At 48.7% G+C, this 26,555-nt stretch overlaps 1 protein-coding gene across 2 annotated transcripts in view; it reads left to right on the top strand.

Moving 5' to 3' along the window:
• The window catches only part of LOC135911970 (aldehyde dehydrogenase 1A1-like), a 360,058-nt gene that overhangs the window by 127,622 nt on the left and 205,881 nt on the right, over positions 1–26,555 (top strand). For both annotated transcript variants that reach the window (XM_065444352.2, XM_070527411.1), the window contains exons 9-11: positions 15,699–16,021; positions 25,846–25,920; positions 26,043–26,082. In XM_065444352.2, coding sequence (XP_065300424.2) covers positions 15,699–16,021; positions 25,846–25,920; positions 26,043–26,082 — 438 coding nt within the window. The remainder of the gene's footprint in view (positions 1–15,698; positions 16,022–25,845; positions 25,921–26,042; positions 26,083–26,555) is intronic.

The following is a 26,555-nucleotide window of genomic DNA, read 5'->3' as shown; positions in this document are numbered from 1 at the left end:
ACTACCTATTTTGTGCGTTCCCCCGGGAGAGTACGGACATTCCCATATTATGTGGTCGAGGGTCCCTCTCGCCCCACAAAGATTACATCTATCGATCCTGGCCTCGGGAACATGTGGTTCGCCATAACCGGGTGTGGATACGCATAAGTTTGTAGTCGTCTCTACGCGACTGCTTGTCTGTTGTTTAATTTTGGGTCTGGCGGAGATACCAATCTACGAGCCAATCTATAATGCTGCGTGATCTCCCCACATTTTAGCATGCGCTCTCCGCTCCCTCGGTCATCGAGGAGCCCTGTAACGGCTCGGCGGTAGAGATCTCGAGCCAGCTCGTGGGCCGCCTCGTTGCCGAGGACGGCTTCGTGCGCCGGAGTCCAAATTACTTGAATTTTTCTATCTAACTTTCTCTGGCCTAGGATTCTGGCTGCTGAGGGCGAGATCCTTCCCTTGCTAAAATTTTGTATGGCAGTTTTGCTGTCACTGATCACAATTTTCGCGTCCGTTCCAGCGCAAGCTAATGAGATCGCAATTTCCTCGGCAACTTCTATGTTGCACCCGCGAAGAGGGACAGCGGTCACGGGAATACCCCGGCCGCTGACGGCCATTGCCGCCGTAAAACTGCCCCTACCTCCCCCGCGTCTACATAGGCCACCTCATGTTCCAAAATTTTACCGAATGTAATTTTTAATGCTTCGGCTCGTTTATGCCTCCTGTCTTTGCTATGTTCCGGGTGCATGTTTTTTTGCAGGGGGAGGGGGGTAATCAGATTTTTCCTTACTTCCATATCTACTTCCACCTTTTGGGTGGGGCCTCTGTCCGGATTTATTCCAACTTTGGCCAATATGGCTCTTCCTGTCCTCGTGGTGCTAAGTCTATCAATTTGAGCGGTTCGCACTGCTTCCGGCAGTTCTGCCCTTGTGTTGTGCACTCCTAGAGCCATCAGTCTCTCTGTGGATGTGTACATGGGCAGTCCCAGCGCTCCTTTTACGCATTTTCTCATTAGATAATCAAGCTTTTCTTTTTCCACCACTTTCAAATCGAGATATGGCGTTGCATAGCTCACCCGGCTGAATATGTACGCCTCTATTAGTTTAATCAAATTGTTCTCCTTTAGCCCTCGGCCTTTGCTAGCCACTGGCCTAATTAGGCTCAGGGTCTGTATTGCGTGATTCTGCAGCCTCTTGACGGTCTCGCCATTGTGGCCGTGTGAATGGAGAATCAGGCCCAAGATTCTAATTTGGTTGACTTTTGGTACCTGCTTACCCGCCACTTTAATTTTGATCTCCGCCGGTGCCTTGCACCTTAAGTGTTTCGGATTGTATATAAACAATTCTGATTTCCGCGGCGAGCATGCTAGGCCTCTCTTGGCCGCGTAATCGACTCTGATGTCGGTGGCGGCCTGGAGCAGTCTTTCGATGGCTGAATCACTTCCCCGGCTGACCCAGAGGGTGATATCATCCGCATATATACTAAATTTTAATCCCTCGAGTTTTCCCAATTGCTCGGGCAGTTCCCTCATAGCCACGTTGAAGAGTAGGGGAGACAGCACTGATCCCTGGGGCGTACCCTTACTCCCTAGCTCAATTGTGGGGGATTCCAGCGTTTGGAACCTCATGCAGGCAGTTATTCCCGTCAGGAAGTCCCTGATGTATCGATATGTCTTGGTACCTACATTAATCTTGTTCAGCCGTTCCAGGACCGCCTCATGCTTTACGTTGTCAAAAGCCTTCGTGAGGTCCAGTCCCAGAATTCCTTTTGCATCTTTAGACCTTCATTCTATTATATCATGTTTGATTTAGAGCATGACGTCCCGCGTACACAAGTGAGGTCGGAACCCGACCATCTCATGTGGCCACAGGTCGCCCTGCTCCATGAAGCCCATCAGTCTGGTCTGGACGACGTGCTCCATCGATTTCCCCACGCATGAAGTTAAGGAAATTGGCCGTAAGTGTTCCAATTGCGGAGGCTTCCCGGGTTTCGGTATTACAATAATGCTTGCCGTCTTCCACTGTTGTGGGAGCACGCCTTTACCCCAACATTCCTGCATTCGTTATATAACAAATGGAATCACCGTCTAAGTTCCTGAGCATTTTGTTCGTTAGCCCGTCAGGGCCCAGAGCCGACTTCGTTCTGAGTCTTACAATCTCTGCCCTCACTTCCGCTTCTGTGATGGGGGCGTCCAACGCCTCCTTAGGCGCTCCACCATAGTCGGGAAGTGGAGTTCCCGATGTTTCCCCCACGACCGTCTCAATTAATTTCTTCATGAAATCATCATCGTTCCCTACGAACGCGTGCCTAGCTTTTGCCAATCTTATACCGGATTGAGTCTTCGAGCTTGCGGGGTCCAACAAGTGCCGGAGGATGTTCCACGTCCTGGAACTAGGCCGCCATGTGGTCGGAGAACAATTTTCTCGGCGCTGTCTGGAATGCGCGTATGCTGACGCTCGATCGACTTGGCCGCTATTTTCCTGCCTGCTTGCCTCTGCCGGGCTCGCTGTTTCGCAGTTTTCTGTCCGCTCTTCTCTAGTGGCACGTACCTTCCTCCTTCGCCATTGTCCTGGCACCGAAGATTCCTCGGGTGTAGTCGCTCCTTCCATAGTAGCCATGATTCACAACTTGCGCGCGACTACGAGCGGCAAACGATCCCCCGGTGGGGCGCCGCGGGCCCGGTCGGCCGCGGGAGCCTCAGCGCCTCAGCTATACGTGCTGCGCTGAACACAGTGAGTCCAAAAATGGAGGAAATAAGGTCCCTCTTGCGGATACAACGATATCCTCGTGGTCCTCTGGAGCCCCGTCGTCGATTGGGCACAAAAGCTAGGAAAACAAGAACGAAAGACTGCCGATAAAGGCCGAAATTCGCGCAGCCCATAGAAAGCGCGTTCTACCAAGAAGGAACTTCGTCGTCTTCCCCTAAGCATTGTACAGCACCATGAACACTGCGCACCACATGCGAATACGGCGCACAACACGACAGGGTCCGACCGCTTTGCTTAAAGAGAGCCTGAGAAATGTGGCGGGAGCGGGGGGAGGGCGTCGTAAGTGTGATGTGTCCCGAAATTTTTATGCTACTGGCTTATTTAGGAGCGTTACAAATAACCCTGTATATGCTAATTAAGGCTATTTTCTACGAGGTGGTGGCATGATTACCTGATTACCTTCTTCACACATGGCATTGCGAAAGACAGAATCCCGAATGATGGAAAGGTTCAACTCAATATAGTGAAACAGCCCTTATAATAGATGTTTTCGTGATATTGAGAAACGATGGCAGAATACTAAAAACGGAAATATTGTGTCATCGTCACCCATAATGGGTGCTAGGCATTGTGCGCGAAGCTGGCTCTATGAAAATAATGGTTAAAGTCAGGTACAGGAGAAAAGAGAGAGAGAGAGAGAGAAAGGCAAAGGAAAGACAGGGAGGTTAACCAGAGATTATCTCCGGTTGGCTACCCTGTTCTGGGGGAAGGGAAAGGGGATGCAATAGGTGAGAAAGAAAGAAGGATAAAAAAAAGGAAAAAGAAAAAAAAAACCTAAGCACACACGCACGTACACACGAACTATTTCTGTGGGCACTGTCACGCAACCCGCAAAGGCATTCCTAGTCTTACGCAGTGTCACCGTACAGTCCTGCGCCACACAGTGTACTGTCACAATTTGTCAGAAAGTCCCGTGTCTTTCAAGTATCGCAGCAGCGCCTTCATAGCGGATCGCGCTGATGTTCGCGTAGGCCAGGTTCCAAGGATCTTGTCTTCTGTCATTGGGCGCTTGTCCAGTTGGTCTAAGGTGGCTGAGAGGACAGTTCTTTGTAGGTTAAAACGAGAGCACTGACAAAGAAGATGCTCGATCGTTTCGTTGCACCCGCAGAAGTCACACAGTGGGCTGTTGGCCATTCCGATAAGGAAAGAGTAGGCATTTGAAAATGCTACTCCAAGCCATAGACGGATAAGAAGGGTGCAGTCACGTCGTGGAAGCTCGGACGGAATATGGAGCTGTAAATTAGGGTCCAGAGTATGGAGGCGTGCACTTGTGAAATCGGATGAATTCCACTGGGCTAATGTCAGGTCACGCGCAAGTGTGGCAAGTTTTTTCGCTGCGTCGGCTCTCGAAAGAGGAATGGCAACGCAGTTGACGCCGTCATGGGCAGATCGGGCAGCTGCGTCTGCTCGATCATTGCCATGTATGCCACAGTGACTAGGCCACCACTGATATATTATATCATGTCCTTCGTCAACTAGTCGATGGTGGACTTCTCTGATCTCTGCGGCGAGCTGCTCATGTGATCCATGGCGCAGTGCTGAGAGTACACTCTGTAGGGCTGCCTTGGAATCACAGAAGATTGACCATGCCTGGGATGGTTCCTCCTTAATAAAATGAAGAGCCGAACGCAGGGCTACGAGTTCAGCAGCTGTCGTTGATGATACATGTGACGTCTTTAGCTGTATCTTGACGGATCTTCTTGGGATCAGCACAGCGGCAGCTGCGCTTGCAGATGTAACGGAACCGTCGATGTAAACGTGTACGCGGCCACTGTGCACCTCATGTAAATGTTCTAACGTGGCCTGCTTAAGGGCAAACGAGGACATGTTGGCTTTCTTCATGATTCCTGGGATGGTGAGGCGTATGTCAGGTCTGTGCAGGCACCATAAAGGTAAGGATGGTCTTGCTGCAGGCATGTAGTTCGATGGCAATGAGGGGCGATTGGCATCAATTAAACGACTGAAGGTTGTGTGTGGCCTTTCTGTGGGTAGAGCGGCAAGATGGTGAGAAGGTAATCGGGCAACGTGCCGAATATGCGCCCTGAGAGCGTCGGTTGCCAAGTACGTTGATATTGGGTGATCTCGAGCTATGACGATCGTTGCGGCTGTAGACGCACACCTCGGAAGACCGAGACACGTCCTTAGGGCCTGAGCTTGTAGTCCCTGGAGTACACGCAGGTTTGTTTTGCAGGTGTTGCCAATCACAGGGAGGCTGTATCTTGCGAAGCCGAGAAACAAGGCGTTATACAGCTGCAGCATTGACCGCACCGAAGTGCCCCATGACTTTCCGCCCAGAAATTTGAGGAGATGTATTATTGTCAATAATCTCTTCTTCAGGTATGAAACATGCGGGCTCCATGATAGGTCTCGGTCAATAATTACCCCTAAAAAGCGGTGTTTTCGTGCATTTGCTACTGCTTGCCCATTGACCTTTACAGTGTAACGCTTCATTTCCTTCCGAGTGAATGTAACAAGGCAGCATTTCTCTGAAGACAGCTCTAAGTTCTGTTTTCGCAAGTACAGAGATGTTATCGTAGCTGCCTTTCGCAGCCGTGCTCGTACCTGCAGCCGTGTTACGGCAGACGCCCAAATGCAGGTATCGTCGGCATATATTGATACCTGAACTGTGTTGGGCAAGGATCGGACTAGGCCAACGAGCACTAGGTTGAAAAGCGTCGGGCTTAACACTCCGCCTTGTGGTACTCCACGGCACGTTTGGTGTTGAGTCGTGGCGCCATCCTCGGTCATCACGAAGAAATGCCTGTCGGTCAAATAACTGCACAGTGTCAGGATTGGGGGCTCAATCCCATCGTCCGTGGTCCTTTGCCAAGATTGGAGTACGGCATGAATTCGAAGGTAGCTGGCCCATGCCGTCGTCCAACTTATTTACGCTGAGATCGTTGATGAAGTGAAGAACTGCTTCTCATCGAGAACGAGGAAAAGGGTTTATTTACAGAAATTAAATCAGTCTAACATGACTGCTTGAGAAAAAGAGTATCAGTCCAACATGACTGTATGAGAGAAGTGACTCAGTCTAACATGACTGCTCAAGAGAAGTGTCCTCAGCATTCGCACAACCACAGTTCTTATACACTCGATCCGCCGGTCCTACGACGCGGCGACTGTTCGTTTACTCATCACCAACTCGCCGCGGCTCTGCAGATCAGTTTACAGACACAAAGGCAACCGCGCTCTGATGCCCGACGACGGCGTTGGCGGGGTGCCGAAGCGTGAGACGCACCAAAATACGTTGTCCCCACGGCAGCTTGACCATGCGTGTCAAATCAGCTCCGCGTTGGGGAACTCCGGATTCATTGTTCACACACGCCGAACTAGTCCCGTCACAATGTCGATGGGGCGGGTGGAAGGCGGCGGATTCCAGCGCAAAGGCCGCTTCTTTGAACGCCTCCCAGCTGCAGCGACGGAGAGGGAGAGGTGCGCGTCGTGTCGCCCTGTCGTAACTGTGTGGCAATCTTGTTTCGTAGCTCGCCATTCTTGACAGCGCCTCCATGGCCCGGAAAGTCTCGACTGTCTAGCGCTGACAACCGCTAGGCAGGAAGAGAACGGCTGCTGGTCAGAGGGGGGGGGGGGGGGGGATTGATGTCTTGGCTCGCAGCGACCACTTGTGCATTGATGTCACCACCCCAAAACATCCAACAAGGACAGGCAACTGCAAAATGAACCCCACAACACGGCTCTGCGCCGAGATGACGTGCATTGGCTCTCACTTTAGACTCGCTAGGCTTCAAAAAAACAACAACAACATAAGTGCAGAAACAAAAAAAAATGCTACATTTCACTATGCCAATTTCTGAAGCAAATTCCTGCTGACAAATTCAGCAATTATTGGAGGGAATTCTGCCAAATGAGAGGGGATTTTCTTCGCCTAAAGAAAAGCTAACACTAGTAACCTTAAAATTTCGGCGGGACCCTCAAACGTAGAATTCAAATTAGCCTGCTCAAACCATCCGCATTGCTATGCAACTTTCCCTTCTTATATCTAACGGAGAAGTTGTACTCTTGGAGAGTGAGGCTCCATCGGAGCAAGCGGCCGTTCTTGTGTGACATTTGATTGAGCCACGTCAGAGGACAGTGGTCGGTCTCGAAGATGAACTTCGCTCCGTACAAGTAACACGACAACTTCTGGGCGGCCCAAACCAAACAAGCGCATTCCTTCTCTGAAGCGCTGTAGGCTTCCTCTCTTACATTTAGTTTACGGCTGGCGTAGAGGATAGGATGCTCCTCGTTATCGTCGCCGACCTGACTAAGTACCACGCCCATACCTCTGTCGCTTGCGTCGCATTGAACTATGAATTCCTTTGTGTAGTCTGGCGCGCGAAGCACAGGGCGAGAAACCAATAGCGTTTTCAAACTTTGGAAAGCGTTCTCTTTGTCCTTATCCCAGTGTACGTTACCTGGTGCTCCCTTTCGGAGGGCGTCTGTTAATGGACTTGCCAATTGCGAGTAATTCGGAATGTACCGTTGATAGTACCCCACAAGTCCCAAAAATGAACGAAGGTCCGTTTTCGGGCGCGGCTGAGAAAATTCTCCAATCGTAGCTATATTCAGCTCAGCCGGCCGTCTCATGTCCTGACCGACAACATGGCCCAGATAAGTAACCTGCGAACAACCAAACCTACACTTTTCCGCTTTCATCGTTAAGCCGGCTTCAAACGTACGAAGCCTCGCATTCTTGTCGTAATAGACTTTGGCGTTCTTTTGAGCTAGTGCCATGTTCTTTCCGACTAGTTCTTGGGTTGCGCTTAGCCGTTCCAGTAAATTTAGCACGTATTCAACCATGGTTGGACTCTCCCCTCTTTCCTCCCACATCTCTCTTAACATTCTCAGTGGAGAACGGAGTGTCCTCTCATACACTAGTTCTGCTGGTGAGAACCCTGTCGCTTCATGTGTAACCGTTCGCAAAGCAAACAAAGTTGCCGGCAGACAGTTCTCCCAGTCCTCCTTGTGCTCGTAACATAGCGCACGCAAAACTCGCTTAAGCACCGAATGCCACCTCTCTACACTGTTTGACTGAGGGTGATAGACAGAACTGTGTATTAACTTTACCCCGCACTTTTGCAAGAATGGGGAAGTCAGTGCGCTCGTGAATACTGACCCTTGGTCTGCCTGAATTTCGGCTGGAAACCCAACTCGTGCAAACACTGTCAAAAGCGCGTCTACTACTTCGGTGGAGCTGAGCTCTTTCAAAGGGATTGCTTCTGGAAACTTCGTAGCCGGACACAGCATGGTAAACAAGTACCTGTAGCCTGATTTTGTTTTTGGAAGAGGCCCTACCGTGTCTATTACAAGCCGTCTGAAAGGCTCTGTTATTAAGGGGACTACCTTCAGTGGAGCTTTCCATGTCTCTCCTGGTTTACCAGAACGCTGGCAGGCGTCGCATGATCTTACAAAGTTTTCTACATCTTTGAAACAGCCAGGCCAGTAGTATTCCATAAGCAATCTTTCCTTTGATTTGTTTATGCCTAGGTGGCCGGACCACCCATTGCCATGACAAAGACTCAAAAGGTCCTGCCTATACTTAGTAGGTATGACTAACTGATCTAAAATCCTACCCTTTCGATCTCTGTAATGCCGATACAACAATCCTCCTCTCTCATGTATCGTTACGTTGCGCCTAGCAATGCCTTCTTTAGCTGTGCCACGTAATTTAGCTAAGCTCTCATCATTCTTTTGCTCAGCTGCCAGTGACTCTCTATCCACGCGTAAGAGTTGATCAAAGTTCTTTGAGGCCGGTGATAATAACGACCCTGTCTCGCTTGTGAGCGCGTCTGCTTGCTCTTCCTGCAGGCTAGAACTCTGACACTCTAGTGCTACGCTCTCATTGAGCTGGTCAGCTGGCAGGCTCTCCTCAACTGTTCTTTTGTCCCTCGGGCCTAGCTCGGATTCGGGTATTGAAGTTATTCCCTTTTCTGCTTCCGCTGGAGGAGCTTGAGCATTTTCAGCCAAAAGCGCCGCGATCTTACGAGCTTGGCCTCTGGTCAATGCCTGTACTATGCCCTCTCCCAGTTTGAGCCCTCTGTCACGCAGTAACTGATTCGAGCGATTCGAAAAGATGTAGGGATACTGCAGTGACAAAAATTTGGAAACTGCAGCCTCAGTCTCTAGCTCCCCGAATGGTCCACTGATTTTGACTTTGGCCATGGGCAGACACACGCTGTGTTCTTCTACAACCTGTTTTATCCATGCTACTTCTCCGGTGAAGTCATCTACCATCACGTAAGACGGATGGACAATGTCCAGCGTGGCGGCACTGTCTCTTAGCACTCGGCATGGTTTTCCATTAACTTGCAGGTCGTGGAGATATGGACTTAAAAGTTCCATATTCTCATCTTTTTCCTCCACGTAGGAAAAAACTACGCTAGACTTCTCGCAGTTTACAGCTATATGTCCCAGTTTGTGGCATTTGTAACAGCGAATTGGTCTAACAGATTCGAATTTTCTTTTCTGTTCTTTTTGTGCGGTTTCTCCGTTAAGTTTCTCCTCGCTCTTTTCTGCGGGCTTTTCCGCCATGTCTACAGGCTCGGATCGTCTAGTTTGCGCACCCTTTTTGAACGGAAATGGTTTCCGCGGTCCATTTCGACCGTCCCAGTTTCCCTCCTCGGCGTTCAACTTTCTACGGGTTGCGTACTCTTCGGCTAATTCAGTCGCCCTTTCCACAGTGTTTACATTACCTCTGTCTTGCACCCACAGTTTCACAGCTTGGGGGATGGTTTTGTAAAACTGCTCTAGACACATGCATTCAATGATCATGTCTCTGCTGTCGTACGCTTCCGCGCTTTTAAGCCACTCGACTAGGTTGGCCTTTAAGCTATATGCAAACTCCGGATAGCCCTCGCTATCTTTCTTGCCTGTGCTCCTAAACCTTTGTCGAAAAGCTTCGGCTGAAAGGCGGTATTTCTTCAGGAGACTAGCCTTAACTTTTGCATAATCATATGCATCCTGCACACTCAATCTGGCGATTACTTCCGCCGCCTCACACGGCAACATAGACAACAACCGCTGTGGCCATGTACTCGGGCCGAAGTTCATCTTTTCGCAAGTCCTTTCAAAATTGCTTAAGAACAAGCCTATGTCGGTCCCGACCTCAAATGGCTTTAATAGCCTGTCCATGCGGTACGATTCTGCCTCACTTGATCGTCCCAGAGCGCCTTCACTTCCTTGAGACAACTCCAAACGTTTGCTTTCAAGTTCAAGTTGCATTTTCCCTAACTGAAACTCGCGCTCTTTATCGCGTTCCTCTCTCTCTCGCTTTTCTCTTTCTCTTTCCCGTTCTTCTCTTTCTCTTTCCCGTCTCTATCTCTTTTTGAGAAGTTCCATTCCCATTTCAATATCTTCCTCACTGGCCTGATTGGAAATTAGCTCCAATAATTCCGATTTGAGCATTTCCTTGCGTACATCTAGGCCCAGTTCCTCACCAACAATCAACAACTCGTCTCTCAGCAGTGTCCTTAACTCCATGACTGCTGCTTTACTGCCTTGATTCTGCTCTCTAAATCTAGCTAGGAAAACACAACCTAGCTAACACACAACAATCTAGCTTCCCTACTGTTCTAAACAGAACAACCACAAAATGAAGCCTAGAGAGTCAAAGCAAAAACCAAGCACTCACCGCAGATACAGCACCATGTCGCAAAGGCCATCTCACCGCTGTCAGCCAGTTGTCAGGATTGGGGGCTCAATCCCATCGTCCGTGGTCCTTTGCCAAGATTGGAGTACGGCATGAATTCGAAGGTAGCTGGCCCATGCCGTCGTCCAACTTATTTACGCTGAGATCGTTGATGAAGTGAAGAACTGCTTCTCATCGAGAACGAGGAAAAGGGTTTATTTACAGAAATTAAATCAGTCTAACATGACTGCTTGAGAAAAAGAGTATCAGTCCAACATGACTGTATGAGAGAAGTGACTCAGTCTAACATGACTGTTCAAGAGAAGTGTCCTCAGCATTCGCACAACCACAGTTTTTATACACTCGATCCGCCGGTCCTACGACGCGGCGACTGTTCGTTTACTCATCACCAACTCGCCGCGGCTCTGCAGATCAGTTTACAGACACAAAGGCAACCGCGCTCTGATGCCCGACGACGGCGTTGGCGGGGTGCCGAAGCGTGAGACGCACCAAAATACGTTGTCCCCACGGCAGCTTGACCATGCGTGTCAAATCAGCTCCGCGTTGGGGAACTCCGGATTCATTGTTCACACACGCCGAACTAGTCCCGTCACAATGTCGATGGGGCGGGTGGAAGGCGGCGGATTCCATCGCAAAGGCCGCTTCTTTGAACGCCTCCCAGCTGCAGCGACGGAGAGGGAGAGGTGCGCGTCGTGTCGCCCTGTCGTAACTGCGTGGCAATCTTGTTTCGTAGCTCGCCATTCTTGACAACAGCCACTGAAAAGTGCGGCCACCGATTCCGGCTTCAGTAAGAGCATTTATAATGGCATAATGTGCTATATTATCATAGGCGCCTTTTATGTCTAGGAATAATGCAGCAGTGAGTCGTTTCCGGCGTTTTTGATGCTGAACGAATGTTACCAAATCGATGACATTATCTATGGATGAGCGCCCACGCCGGAAGCCAGCCATAGCATCTGGGTACACGTTGTAACTTTCCAGGTACCATTCCAGGCGAGTCAAAATCATTCGTTCCATTATTTTCCCTATGCAGCTGGCCAGAGCGATGGGGCGGTACGATGACAAGTTTAACGGTGATTTGCCAGGTTTGAGAAGTGGAACCAAGCGGCTGCATTTCCAGTCACGTGGAACCAAACCGTTGCGCCAAGACTCGTTGTAATGGTTTAGTAGCATGAGTCGTGCTGTCTGCCCAAGATTGGCGAGCGCCGCATAGGTAACCCCGTCCGGGCCAGGTGACGAAGAGCGCCTGCAAGTCGCCAGTGCCGCTTCAAGCTCCTCCAGCGAAAAAATTACATCCATGCGGGAATCCCGTGGCACAGGAGTAGCACATGATGTAATTGCGCGTTGGAACTGCAAGCTGGAAAGTCTTGAGCAAAATTCTTCAGCAATGTCAATTTCGCTGCGACCTTGGTGCAAAGCGAGGGCTTTGAAAGGGACACGCTGTTGTGGTGATACGCGAAGCCCACGCATGGTTCTCCATATTTGAGATAATCGCTGACGTGGATCCAAGGACTCACAGAAACGTTTCCATCTTTGAGATTGTAGTGCATCGATGCGACGTTGAATCTTCTTTTGCATCCGCCTTGCCTCTCGGAGATCATGGATGGATTTAGTTCTCCTGTATCTTCGTTCAGCCCGCCGGCGAATTGCTCGTAGTCGCTGCAGTTCTGCTTCAAATTCTGCATATTTCGGGAAAGGCTGGAAACTACGCGTAGCCTCTTGCATGGCTTTTTGAATTTCGTGTTCCGGACTTGAAGGGTTCCCTTGTTGACATACTCCCTCCATGTGCGACCGAAACGCCGACCAGTCAATTCGCCGGAGCGTCATGGAGGAGTATTTCGATAGTCCCTTGATCTTCAGGTACGTCGGAATATGGTCGCTTCCATGTGTTTCAATGTCTGTAAACCATTGCACGTTTCTTTCAAGAAGCCGAGAAACCAGGGTCAAGTCTAGGCAGCTGCTGTAGGTAGGCCCGCGTAAATATGTCGGACTACCATCGTTGAGGCAGTAAAGGTCGTGCTGTGTGGCAAAGGATGCTATTCGCCTTCCCCTGGAGTCCATCTTCAGGCTCCCCCAAAGCGGATGGTGAGCATTAAAATCTCCTGTGAGAATCGTAGGGCCGGGTGTCGCTGATAGCACGTCGTGTAGTCGTTTAGAGTCGAAGCCACTTGAAGGAGCAATGTACACAGCAACGAGTGTGAACGTAAGCTTATTCGATTTCACGATTAAACAAACGTACTGGTTGTCGTCGTGAGCCGGAACTGGGTGCAACACGTAAGTCAGATCACTTCTAATATATACAATTACCTTGCTTACATCACCACAGGTAGAGGACATGAATGCCTCATAGCCAGAAATACGTAAAACATTCTGCACGTTCGGTTCGCAAATTACAAGGATGGGAAAACGGTTTTCGAAGACAAAATGTCTAAAATCTGAAATTCTTGATTTGAGACCACGGGCATTCCACTGCAGTAAAGATGCTTTCTTGACTTCCTTGTGGAAGGGCAGCGAGGGGCGGGCCATGGTGCTATGCGATGCTTTCAAGTACTGGAGTCAGCGCGTCCAATACTTGCAGTGCGCTACGAGCAGCTGGAGTGTCCATGTTCGTCAGTAGCAGACGCATGACATTCGTGAGCGATTTGAGCATGGCAATCACTTGTGAGTCCTTGTCTTGCATTTGGTCAACTGTAGTGACATTTGACTGTAAATGGCGAGTCATTTGCTGTGGCTCTGGCGCGTGGCATGTTCTCGGCAGTGCCGGCCACGCATCACTTGATGAAGCATGGCCACTTCTTTCGTTGACATTCGTGCTCTTACTCGAGACAGATGGAACAGCAGGTGGCGTTGCCGGACGAAACATTTCCCTTGAACCGGAAGAGGGTTTCATGGACTTTCGTTTCCGGGAGCGATGTCGCCTTATCGCTTCAGAAGCATCTCTGTGTGACGGTCCGTCTCTGGCCATTTTTCTCAAGATCTTCTGCTCTTTCTTTAGGCGTGGACAGTCTTTTGAGGACGCAGCGTGCGATCCTTGACAATTTGGGCACTTGAGCTCTGTTGCACGGCAAGTGTCGGTGTCGTGGTGTTCGGAACATCGTGGGCATATCGTTGTATTTCGGCAGACAGCACTCACATGTCCAATTCTTTGACACCTTCTGCACTGAAGTGGTTTTGGTACGAAAGGTCGTACCACATGACGAAAGTGGCCGACCTTTACATGTGATGGTAGGCAGTCACCTTTAAACACGAGCCTTACACAGGTCGACTTGCCAAGGCGCCGAGCTTGTAGTAAGGCAACACCGTCTGTCGCAGGTTTGATTAAAATTGGCAGGTCGCTGTCGTTAATGGATGTGTCAATGTCATAAACAACACCGGCCGTTGTTTCGTTGTCTTGCGGAATGAGGTAGTGGACATTAATGTTGCCCAGGAGCTTGACTACCATCAAAGCATTGATTGCGCTTCGGTTGTGGACGTCAATAGCCAGGATGTTCTTTCGAGTATTAATTCTGATATCTTTGATTTCTCCTGGGACAAGAGCCTCCAGAGAAACGGAAATCGCTTGTCGATTAAGGCGGTTGAGGTTGTCGGCAGGTGCGTCCGTCACAAAAAGAATTGTGTGCGCCGATGGCCTGCGCTGTGGAATGACGGTAGACTTACTTGACGAAGACCGTCCGCTGATGTTTCTTCTCTTGGCCTTCCGGTGTACCACTCTTTCGAAGCCTTCGTCATCTGAGGCGTCATCGCTTGAGTAGGAGTACAGCGCAGTGTCCTCGCTGTCAGCTTGACTCGGTGGGCAATTTCTCTTCCTCGGGCCGGTACCTGACGAAGCAGTCAGGTCGCGTCGGCATTCTGCCGACTCCACTTCCATTGCCGTGGCAATGAGAGCGGCGTCTCCCAGTAAAACACGGGAAAAAGCCGAAAATACTGCAGCGCGAAGGAATAGTAATTTGTAGAGAAGAATGTAGTTTTAGTCATACGCTACTCCATGCCTGCGAAAAGCTTTTGTTTCTGTACAGGCGATCCTCAATCGAATGCGTGCAGTGGCACTCTTGCGCAACATCCGCACTGTCGGGCGGGCATTTGGCTTGATGAGACCAACGTTTTAACGCGATAGCGTTAAGGAGCTCGTGTCGCAGAAAAGCCGGTGTCGTCGGCGTCGGTGTCGGCGTCGGCGTTTTGCGGCGTTGACCATGAGCGATAAATCACGGCAGGCACTCCATAAATAAAAAGCAACTTCCAAGATGGGCTGGGTGGGAATCGAACCAGGGTCTCCGGAGGGTGAGACGGAGACGCTACCACTCAGCCATGATTTCGATGCTTCCAAAAGGTACAAACGCGCCTCTAGTGAATGCGGTGTTGCCTTCGAAACGAGCCGTGGAAAGTTATACTGTGGTGTATATCGGTAATTATGAACATGTAACTTACAGAAGTCGCAATTACACGAGTAGCGAAGTGCGTTTCGCTGCATTTCTTCTGCGCTTTCCGCACACGGAGAGCCTTCTTGCGGCAAACACAGAAGACCCCCTCCTCTCCATGTACGGCGCTGCCCCGACAGATGGCGCGCCACGCGCGCATTGGAGCTGTCGCGGCTCGGACTCTCTCCCCTGACAACGCTTCGCCTTGCTCCCTCTGTAGAATCAAGCGTCCTTCCTTTCTTTAGATCACTATCTCTCTATCTCTCTGCCCGTGCCGATCACGACGTTTGGCTGGCGTGCATCATTTCCCCCTCCGGGATACCGAGTTCTTTGGTTCGCTCCGCTTGCTCAGGCGCACGTTTCGTTGCTGCGCCGAACGCCGCGTTGCTCGACCATATGGCTCGACGCTCACCGCGTCTGATGCGGGGCGCCTCGTAAGTGATGGCTGCCCTGTAGCCCATTGTCTTACACCCCTTGGCGGGTCGACGGGAACGCTATCGCGTTCCACTCTTGAAGGCGAAGCTTAAGCGTCCTCCAATTTTTGTTCACAGTGCCGCATTTGAGAATTAGTCATTTAGTTAAGGCTCAAATGTAGGCTAGTTTATTTTGGCGAACCTTGGCTAAGAGACAATGAAGAAATAGATAAACTGGCTGTGTAACTTTATTTAGTCTTGTCTCCTGAATGCGTGCCAGCGTTGCCTTGTATACCCTGCCTTTATGGGCTCCCTCCAGCAAGGGTCGTCTGAAGTCTGAATATTCAATTCAACCTTACTCATCAATAAATAACGAATTCTCTCATAAGGTGTACCATGAATAGCATGCACCGCATTGCATTTTTTTTTGCAGTGCCGAAATTGTTGACAGTTTTATCTCTGGTTGCAGGTCAGCAAGGAACAGATGGAGCGCGTGCTGGGCTACGTCGAGGCCGGGAAGCGCGAGGGCGCCCGGCTGCAGTGCGGAGGGCAGCGCCACGGCAGCCGTGGATACTTCGTCCAGCCCACGGTGTTCTCTGACGTACACGACGACATGACCATCGCCCGCGAGGAAATCTTCGGCCCCGTGCAGAGCCTCTTCAAGTTCAGCACCACGGAGGAGGTCATCGAGCGCGCCAACAGGACCACGTACGGACTCGCTGCTGGACTCTTCACCCGCGACCTGGACACGGCACACACCGTGTCTCACGCCCTTCAAGCAGGCGTCGTGTGGTACGTATTACAACTAACACACGGAGCACATAGGAACATGTGAACACGACATATTCTGTGTCTCCGAGACTAGTGCAAGGCTTTGAATCGTCTGCGCTGCTAGCCATCATATGTTGGCATATACGCCTTTGTGGCACCCTTGTGAGGACGCTTTTGTATCTTTATTTAACAGCCACGAGGAATGCTCAACTGTCACAGGAATCCACCAGCTTAACGTGAAGCGAACGAAGTCCTGAACCACCCCTCCGGCTTGGTGAAAAAGCGCAGTCCGCGGATAGCATACGCTACTGTCACCATCTCAGCCAAATTTTGCCGTTGTGCGCGACGCGCGGAGCTCGCAAGTAGAGCGCTAAGATGCCTTTTTGTCAAACATTCTCTTTTCAACATAAGCCCACGTTTCACTCAGTTTGGGCGCTATGCTTCGTCATATAGCATATTCCCTTACACGGCTTCTGTTGACCACCACCACCACCACCGCCGCCGCCACCGCCACCGCCACCACCACCACCGCCACCGCCACCGCCACCACCACCACCACCACCACCACCACCATCATCATCATCATCATCATCATGTCCACTGCAGGACGAAGGCCTCTCCCTGCGATCTCCAATTACCCCTGTCTTACGCCAACCGATTCCAACTAGCGCCCGCAAATTTCCTAATTTCATCGCTCCACCTAGTCTTATGTCGTCCTCGATTGCGCTTCCCTTCTCTTCGCACCCATTCTGTAAACCTAATGGTACAACGATTATCCAACCTGCGCATTACATGACCTTCCCAGCTCCATTCCTTTTTCTTGATGTCAATAAGAATATCGACTATACCCGTTCGCTCTCTGATCCAAACCGCTCTCTTTCTGTCTCTTAACGTTATGCCTAGTAATCTTCGTTCCATCACTCTTTGCACGGTCCCTAACTTGTTCTCAAGCTTCTTTGTCAGCCTCCAAGTCTCTGCCCCATATGTCAGCACTGGTAAAATGCACTGATTGTACACCTTCCTTTTCAATGATAATGGTAAGCTTCCAGTCAGGAGCTGGCAATGTCTGCCGTATGCGATCCAACCCACTTTTATTCTTCTGTGAATTTCCTTCACACGATCAGGGTTCCCTGTGATTAATTGACCTAGGTAAACGTATTCCTTGACAGACTCTAGAGGCCGACTGGCGATCCTGAACTCTTGCTCCTTTGCCCGGCTATTTATCATTATTTTTGTGTTCTGCGTATTAATCTTCCATCCCACTCTTACACTCTCTCTGCTAACGTCCTCAGTCAATTGTTGTAACTCGTCTGCATTGTTACTGAATAGAACAATGTCATCGGCAAACCGGAAGTTGCTTAGACATTCGCCATCGATCCTTACTACTAAGTCTTCCCAGTTTAATAGCTTCAATACTTCTTCCAAGCAAGCAGTGAATAGCATTAGGGAGATTGTGTATCCTTGTTTGACCCCTTTCTTTATAGGTATCTTCCTGCTTTTTTGTGTGTAGAATTAAAGTGGCTGTGGAATCTGTAGATATTTTCCTAGATATTTACGTAAGCGGTCTGTGCTCCGTGATTACGTAATGCCTGCTGGTATTCCTACTGTTAAATGTTCGTTGGAAAGTGACTTCACCGCCAGAAATCGCGCTTCCTAGTTTCCCATGTGGCGACTCGGTGATCAGTTCTTGAGGGGAGCGGAAGACGACGAGGGCAAGCTAGGTGACCCGAGCGGACGAGGGGATGACGATCGCGATCGGCGGCGCTGAACAGGAGTCCACTGGCCCGTCAGACACGCTTCCATTTCGTGGGGACGATCACCGTAGCGTGGGCACCGCCCATCAGTGTGGAAACCGCGGAGACCTAGCTGGCGGTACTGGCAGTCGCCGTACATTTACCCGCTTCGCCACAGTGGTAGCAGAGCGGACGGTTATCTGACGAGTGCCATAAACTAGCCTTAGTATATCGCTCTGTCTTCAGCCATGTGCGAGATACGTAAGTACGTTCGGGTACCTTGATCCGCGTACTGGATGCGAAGGGGTGTCCGGGAACGGAGGTGTAGCCTGGTCTGCTGTCCGCATGATGAGATCTGCAGACGCTGGCGCAGGAGCCCTCAATGCCACCGCATATGCAAGCACGGAGACTTCAGGTCGTGGTGGTATGAATCGTGCGAGCGGTTGCACCGCCTGTCTGATTTCACTCCGGATGACGTCGGCAAGAGCTGTCACAGGTTGTTACAGCCGCACTCCTTAGAGTTGCCGCCGTTCATCATCCACATTTCGTACGAAGTCTGCGAGGGCCTGCTTCTCGTTGGCGAACCCAATAGAGCATGCAGTAGCCGTGATGTCGTGGTGTTCGTACTGGGACGACCGCTGCGTGTCAAACTACGAGGCTGAAACACGACGGCAAAGCTTAGAGTGGAAACATTTCAATTCACCACCCTCAAAGTAAGCAAAGGCCGTCATTTCCGCCGGAAAGGTGTTGTTGGATTTTTAACGCGATAGCGTTAAGGAGCTCGTGTCGCAGAAAAGCCGGTGTCGTCGGCGTCGGTGTCGGTGTCGGCGTCGGGTGTCGGCGTCAGCGTTTTGCGGCGTTGACCGTGAGCGATAAATCACGGCATGCACTCCATAAATAAAAAGCAACTTCCAAGATGGGCTGGGTGGGAATCGAACCAGGGTCTCCGGAGTGTGAGACGGAGACGCTACCACTCAGCCACGATTTCGATGCTTCCATAAGGTACAAACGCGCCTCTAGTGAATGCGGTGTTGCCTTCGAAACGAGCCGTGGAAAGTTATACTGTGGTGTATATCGGTAATTATGAACATGTAACTTACAGAAGTCGCAATTACACGAGTAGCGAAGTGCGTTTCGTTGCATTTCTTCTGCGCTTTCCGCACACGGAGAGCCATCTTGCGGCAAACACAGAAGACCCCCTCCTCTCCATGTACGGCGCTGCCCCGACAGATGGCGCGCCACGCGCGCATTGGAGCTGTCGCGGCTCGCTCCCTCTGTAGAATCAAGCGTCCTTCCTTTCTTTAGATCACTGTCTCTCTATCTCTCTGCCCGTGCCGATCACGGCGTTTGGCTGGCGTGCATCATTTCCCCCTCCGGGATACCGAGTTCTTTGGTTCGCTCCGCATGCTCAGGCGCACGTTTCGTTGCTGCGCCGAACGCCGCGTTGCTCGACCATATGGCTCGACGCTCACCGCGTCTGATGCGGGGCGCCTCGTAAGTGATGGCTGCCCTGTAGCCAGGGGCGTAGCCAAGGGGGGGGGCTTATGGGGCTTCAGCCCCCCCCGAAATTTTTTCGTGCTGCCCATGCACCGCCGACGAAAGCAACCCCCGGCGCCGGAAATCATTCTGGATTTTGTCTAGAATGTCTTTTTGAAGCTCGAAAAGACATTTAAGCGCGAAGATAGCGAACTCGGGCTGGATTTCGCGGCAACACCCATGCACCGAGAGTCGCATAACGCCAAGCAGTCCCATCCGACCACAAAGTTTTCAAGGGCGTTTTGATAGTGAGCGGGCTCGCCGCGGCATCTCGCTGAGGCCGCGGAATCTATGGAGCGCATGGATGTCAATTCCGAAAATTTATTGGTATAAATCTCATAAACTCTTGATGTGAAAGGTGCATTGATATTTCCAAAGTTGTGCTTTAGATCTTCAATTGCGGAACTTTGTGGGTTTAATGTTGTTGTAAACATTTGACGCCAAAGGTCCATTGACTTTTCTAAAGTCTTACATCACAACACACAACGAGACAAGTCAAATCAACACACTAGCCGACAAGTTGACTAAGCGTGCAGCGAGGTTCAATGAGACGAAGCGTTGTGGTGGTTCATTTGTGCCGCCATGTCAGAAAAAAAAATATCAACATTTTTTTTAACCTATGCCAAAGCATCCATGTCAAAACACTAAATTCAGCCAAGCTAAGTACGTTCTTTTTTTTCTACTTTGACTTTTATTCGCGAGGACACATTGAGCCTCTTCTTTCTTTTTTTTGTTCTCGCTGTTATACCCGCGGGCTGCCAGAGCTAGCCAGAGCGCATACGTTTTTCTCGCGTGGCCCCGACCACCGCGCAGCGCACTTCGGTGCGCGTTCGGTTTTCTCTGGTCGAGTGGAATTTCGCCTGGCAGAGTTTTGGACACTTTCTGGATAGCAGACGAGAAAATGAAACAATGGTCGCTCGCCGCCATCACTGTGGGGACTCGATGGATTGCACCGCGTTCGCTTTTGCAGAACTTATCTGGAAAGTCTTGTCTCGCCGTTGTAGGATACCGAGCAGTATGCGTATGGTTGGTTCCCAGTGGACCAAGCGTCTCACGCTTTTTTCGATATTCTTTCCGTAGCCACATTAGGTGCCCAAAGTAGGCATTCTATTGTGGCCAACATACTTTCCTATGCGTTTTTTTTTCATTTCGGTGCCCCCCGCACCACAGAAAGAAAAAAAAAATACATTGTTGCGGTGCAGGGAATTGTCGCATGGTGAAAGTTCGATTTTGTTACTTCTTCTTTTGTGGAAAGTAATGAGCCACGGGACGCTTCAGTTGCCAGATACTCTTATTACATTATTGCGATAGCAATTATATGGACACTCCAGGCGCATTCGTGCCATCACCGTCGCCCTCAGGTTTCGTATAAAGTCCAAGGCTGATAACATCGTGACCGCGTGCCGCAGGCTGTATGTGCGAGTGAAAGCGTGGGGGGCGGGGGCGGGGGGGTTGGAATGGCTGAGCCGACGATGGTGGCTCAGTCATGTGTGCGCAAAGGAGAAAAGCGGGGAGCAAACGCGCCGCCTTTGGTCGCGCGCGATACACCGGGGGGAGTGGATGGAATTGGGGCGGAATCTAGGATTCTGTGAAGCTGTGATCGCGCAGCATGTTTATTTGCCTTGTTTGACGCATTACATACAGCGAATTTTTCTTAGATACGTAGATTTATTGGTGATTTATACGTATATTTAAATATCTTGTTGCGAGGTTTCGTGTATACGTGCAGTGAACTTTGTTTCCAGTCACACTTTTTGCCCTTTATCAAGCTGTCTCTTCGCATTTCTAAAGCACGAGTGTGAGTCGCAATAATGGTTCGATTCATTATCTGCGAGGCATGCGTGTAGCAGAGTGGCATCTCTCATTTACAAAAGTGGTACGCATGTGTGAGAATAAATGTTCTTTAATGCTCTCATAAACTGGGTTGAACATGGTTGCCTGACATAATGGACACCCAAAAAGCTGAACAGCGTCGTGTCGCGAAGTTTTTGACAGCTAAAGGTGTTTCCCAAAAAGAAATTAATCACCGTATGGCTGCCATGTACGTTAAACATTGCATTTCATCGGCCACTGTAAAGCGTGGGAGCAAACGGTTCAAAGAAGAATGGGAAAGTTGCAAAGGCATTCGAAGACCAGGTCAATGCCATCGTGCAATCACATCCCGCACAATTTCAAAGGTTGATGAGCTGAGACAAGAATGGAGGGCAAGCACCGATGAACGGGCAGAGCGTGTGAAAATCAGTCACGGTTCGGTTCACGCCATAATTCATGAGCACCTTGGTTATCGGCTCTTGTGTGCGCAATCGATGCCCAAGATTTTGATCCACCGCCAGAAGACGGAGAAATTTGGCGCTGCTTTGACTAATCTGATCTGGTATCACAATGAGGATGACGATTTCTTGTTTGCTATTGTGATCAGGGACGAACCATGGTGCCACTACTACGAGTCTGAAACACGACGGCAAAGCTTACAGTGTAAACATTCGAATTTACCACGGCCAAAGAATGCAAAGGCCGTCATTTTCGCCGGAAAGGTGTTGTTGACTTTTTTTTTCGATCGTCAGGCGTCATTACTGATAGAATTTGCTCAATCTTGAGAGACTATCAATTGTTTCCGATATTATGAAACGCCGGAACCACTGCGTGTCGCAATCAAGAACAAACTACGTGGAAAATTGACGAATTATGTCATCTTGTTTCACGACAATGCCCGTCCACACGTCACTGATGTGGTAAATACAAAACTGGCAAAGTTCAAGTGGGAAACCCTGCAACATCCGTCATACAGCTCAGACCTGCCCCCTTGTGACTTCCACATTTTGGGGCAACCGAAAAACAGCTCAACGGAACTAGATTCGTGCCGGACGATGACGTGAAAGAGTCAGTTACAGACTTTTTGAAGTAGCAACCTAAGGAGTTTCATGAGACGGGAATCACGCGACTCCATATAGTCAATGGGGCAAATGCCTAAATTCTCATGAAGACTACTTTTTAATAAAGTACCGCGTTTGTCACATATTCGCATTGGCTCAAATTCACTTGACCCGCCCTCGTATAGCTTGCAGAACTGCTTTTTATACGTGCTCTCTATTGCGACTATAATTTCGGTGCAATTGCTCACGATTCACGACCGGTGACAGCTGCTCCTGCGTAATACATTGGAACAAATGACAGCGTCATTGAGATTTTTCACTGACCATTGCATATATACAAGAATGTAAGCACGGTTCTTGAATGACAGTTTCATTAACATATTTGTCCTCAACTTGTTCAGTTCATTGCCATTTAATTTTTCATATCAGCGGCATGCGCTGCTTTCCTGGTTTCGAAGTGATATAGTTCTAAAGTTCGTGGGATATTTTCTTTACTTATTAAATAGACAAAAACATGCAAGCATTGATATCAGTTACTTTGGGCACAATTTTTGGCACATACGAGAATATTCTTTTATGAAAAAATACACATTTTACTTGTTTGGACAGTGCGTAGCGTTAAAGAATTCGTTTACAGCATTTTTGACAATGGTAATGCGGTTATTATTCATGTATTTGATCCCTCGACAAATTGTTTAAGAGGAAGCTTTAGCAGGGGCCCAATCCGACGCGGCCTATTCAAATGCATGTAAAACGCAGAAACGCTTTTCTGAGATAATCCTGCTAATCGCTTTTAATGAAATTTGTTGCATTTGAGAGAGAAGGTAAATTATAGTGTCTGTTGGAAACGGAATTTCGATTTACGGCCTGAATTTTGTATAAAATATTTTGAAAAATTTGAAATTTCGAAAAAATAGAAGCACGACCTTTACAAAATAATAGATATGTACCAAGAACAGATATCTCGGTTCTGTAAACGGCAACTATTAGGAAAGTCGATGCGGACAAATATGGTATGTCAATTTGTATCTTGCGTGAATTGGTTACGTTGTGTATAAGGGTTCTGCAAAAGTCGTATTTCCATAGTACTAATCTTTTTTGAAATTCATGTTTAACATATCTATTTTGTCCTCTGTAGATGTACTATTATATGCAATTCACAAAATTGTGCTATCATTTTTTATTGTTGAGTTACTGAGTTTTAAACTTGATAGTTCCGTTTCCTGAAAATTTGCGATTTTGGCCAATTTTTAATAAAGAATTGACCGCCTAAATGAAAAATTCGAAACCAACAGTCACTAGAATTTAATATTTTCTTTTAAATTCAACAAAAAATGTCAGATTTGGTGCAGTTGTTGCGAGGAAAAACGAATTGCCCTTCTAGATGTATTTAAATAACAGCACCCGTACTAAAGCTGCCTTTTAAGGAGGAGGCCGAGCTGCAACTTGAGCCCCCCCCGAACGAAATTTCTGGCTACGCCACTGCCTGTAGCCCATTGTCTTACACCCATTGGCGGGTCGACGGGAACGCTATCGCGTTCCACTCTTGAAGGCGAAGCTTAAGCGTCCTCCAATTTTTTTCGATCGTTAGGGGCCATTACTGTTCGAATTTGCTAAACCTGGAGATACTATCAATCGTTTCGAATATTTTCAAACGCCGGATCGGTTGCGTGTCGTAATCAACAACAAACGATGTTGAAAATTTAGGAATAGGGTCATCTTGCTGCACGAGAATTCGCGTCCCCACGTCGCTGATGTGGTTAACATAAACTGGCAAAGTTCAAGAGCGAAACGCTGCAATATACGCCATACAGCCCAGACCTGTCGCTTTGGGACTTCCACATTTTGGGGCATTTGAGCAAAACATCTCAAGGGAACCAGATTCGTGTCGGGCGATGACGTGAAAGAGTCAGTTAGACTTTTTTAAGCAGCAACGCAAAGAGTTTTGTGAGACGGGAATCGCGCGACGCGTTAGCCAGTGGGACAAACCTCTTAATGCTCATGGAGGCTACATTTTAATATAGTACCGGCCTTTTGTCATATATTCGCATTGGCTCACTTTCATTTGACTCGCCCTCGTATATTTTACAGAACTCCAGCTCTTTATATATGCTCGCTGTTGCGACTAGAATTCCGGTGGAAATACTCACATTACACGACCGGGGATAGCTGCTCCTGCGCAGTACATTGGAACAAAGGACAGCGTCATTGAGATTTTTCCCTGGCCGTTTCATATGTACAAAAATGTAAACAAAGTTCTTGAAGGACAAAGTTTCATTAAAATAGATGTCATCAGCTTGTTCCTTTCTTAGTCATTACATCTTTCATATCAGCGATATGCACTGCTTTGCTGGTTTCAAAGTTATATTGTTCTAAAGTTCGTGTGATATTATCTTTACCTAATAAATGGACAGAAAATATGGAAGCATTGATATCAGTTATGTCGGGCACAATTTTTGAGACATACGAGTATATTCTTTTATGAAAAAATACATATTTTACTTGTCTTGACAGTGCATAGCGTTCAAGAATTCGTTTGCAGCTTCTTTGGCAATGGCAGTGCAGTTATTATTCACGTATTTAATTCCTCGAAAAATGCTCTAAGGAGGAGGCCGACCTGCAACGTCAGCCCTCCCCCCCTTCCCCGATCGAAATTTCTGGCTACGCCACGGCTAAGAAGTGATGGTCGTACTTTAAGTAATTTGGTATCCATCTGTATAGTCGCCATCAAATGCTAAAAGCTTCCAGTAGTGCGCGGTACAGGATCGAATCAAGTGCAAGTTTTGTATAAAAATAGGGGCTGGCGCGTGTCACTTCATTTTTCACTGACAGCACAAGGTGAATGTTTTTATTAGTGCACGTGATCAAACGAGTACAATTCATCTTTAACGAGTACGTTCGCCTACTTTCAAACAACCTAGGTGAATAATTCTAAATTTTTTCTCGCAGCTTAGCTGGCGGAGTTGTGCATTCTTTTAGATAATGATAGGCACCAGTTCGCGATCTGGGGTCGCAGTCGTAACCTCGGTTCACGGCTATTTGACATTTTTTCCAGTCAGTATACAGTCAAGCGCCTGCACAAATAAATGACCCGTATGACGAATGATTTCGGAGTCCCCAAGCAATTTGTCAAAAAGACATTTGACTGTATATGATTTGGGCTTTTTTCCGAGGTGCTCCAACTTTCAGAGCTCATATAACGATCTCGCAGTGGTCACTTCCTCGAGATTGTATGTCAGTGCACTAAGCAAATGTTCTGACAGCCTGGTGCGTTCTACAATAAACATGAAAGGAACAGTAGCATAAACGATCGATGTAGCTGCTGATGTTCCTGGACTGAAATTAAGCCGCTCAGTTCCTCTGGTTGACAAGTCCAGGGCCTTACTCCGGGACCTCGAGCCCGAGTGGGATCTCAGCGGGGTATAAAGGTCGCGATTTGGAATAGGAAAGTGTGTTCCCTCTCATCATGCTGCTACGAGATGCTTTATGTGACACTTTGAGCAGTATACCTTTATTTTAACGGATAAATATGGTCATACACAAAAAAAGCAGAATGACCCATAGTGCGCTTTCAAAAAGGGCCGAGGTCGCTTTCTCGATACTTCGTTGCATGTGTTATGTTCCTTATTTTGCTGTGCTGCGATGAAAAGTGTGTGCAATCTCTTAGAAACACCATGTGATGTTTACGCCTTCTCGTTCCCAGGATCAACACGTTTATGGAAATCAGCCCGCAGACTCCGTTCGGAGGCTACAAGATGTCAGGACTTTCGCGCGAAATGTAAGTGGCGTGATGTAAAACCGTAACTTCTTCGTATATGTCCCTGGTGTATATTAAGAAAGAAACATGAAGTGATATATGGATTGCACATTAATTTTGCTTGTACGAAATGTTTATTCCAGGGGTGAAGAAGGTATCCTGGCATACACGGAAGTTAAAACGGTGAGTGATCTAGGATCTAACCTATTATAGGGGGGGGGGGGGGAGCTGTAGTTCCTATTCTGGAACTCCGCGCCATCATTCCAACTTAGTCATGTCGAGTGTCTAACACCGTGCAAGAGTTCGCCAGACACCACATTTAGCGAGTATAAATTGAGAACTGAACCTGTTTCTCAGCCTCCTATTTCTTATGTTCTTTAGATGTTCGTTTTTACCACACGCAGTGCCACACGATCGCACTTTTAACCTATAGTCGCGTTTCTTGAAGCATTAGTATGGTGAAGAGCATTAACTGAGTTGTCATCTTTCTTTTTTTCTACCAGGTCATCACGAAGGTAACGGAGAAGAATTCGTGATTACCTTAGATCAATGGATACACGGCGCAGCGTCTAGAACTCACGCTTTCTGGCAATTTCGGCTCGTCACTTAAGCTCGTTGAAAATATATTTTTGGCTATTGTGGGTAGAGCTTGTTGT

The sequence above is a fragment of the Dermacentor albipictus genome, chromosome 10, assembly GCF_038994185.2.
Source record: "Dermacentor albipictus isolate Rhodes 1998 colony chromosome 10, USDA_Dalb.pri_finalv2, whole genome shotgun sequence".
Taxonomy (NCBI): Eukaryota; Metazoa; Arthropoda; class Arachnida; order Ixodida; family Ixodidae; genus Dermacentor; species Dermacentor albipictus.
Note: the sequence above shows the minus strand (reverse complement) of the source record. Positions and strands in the feature narration are given on the sequence as shown.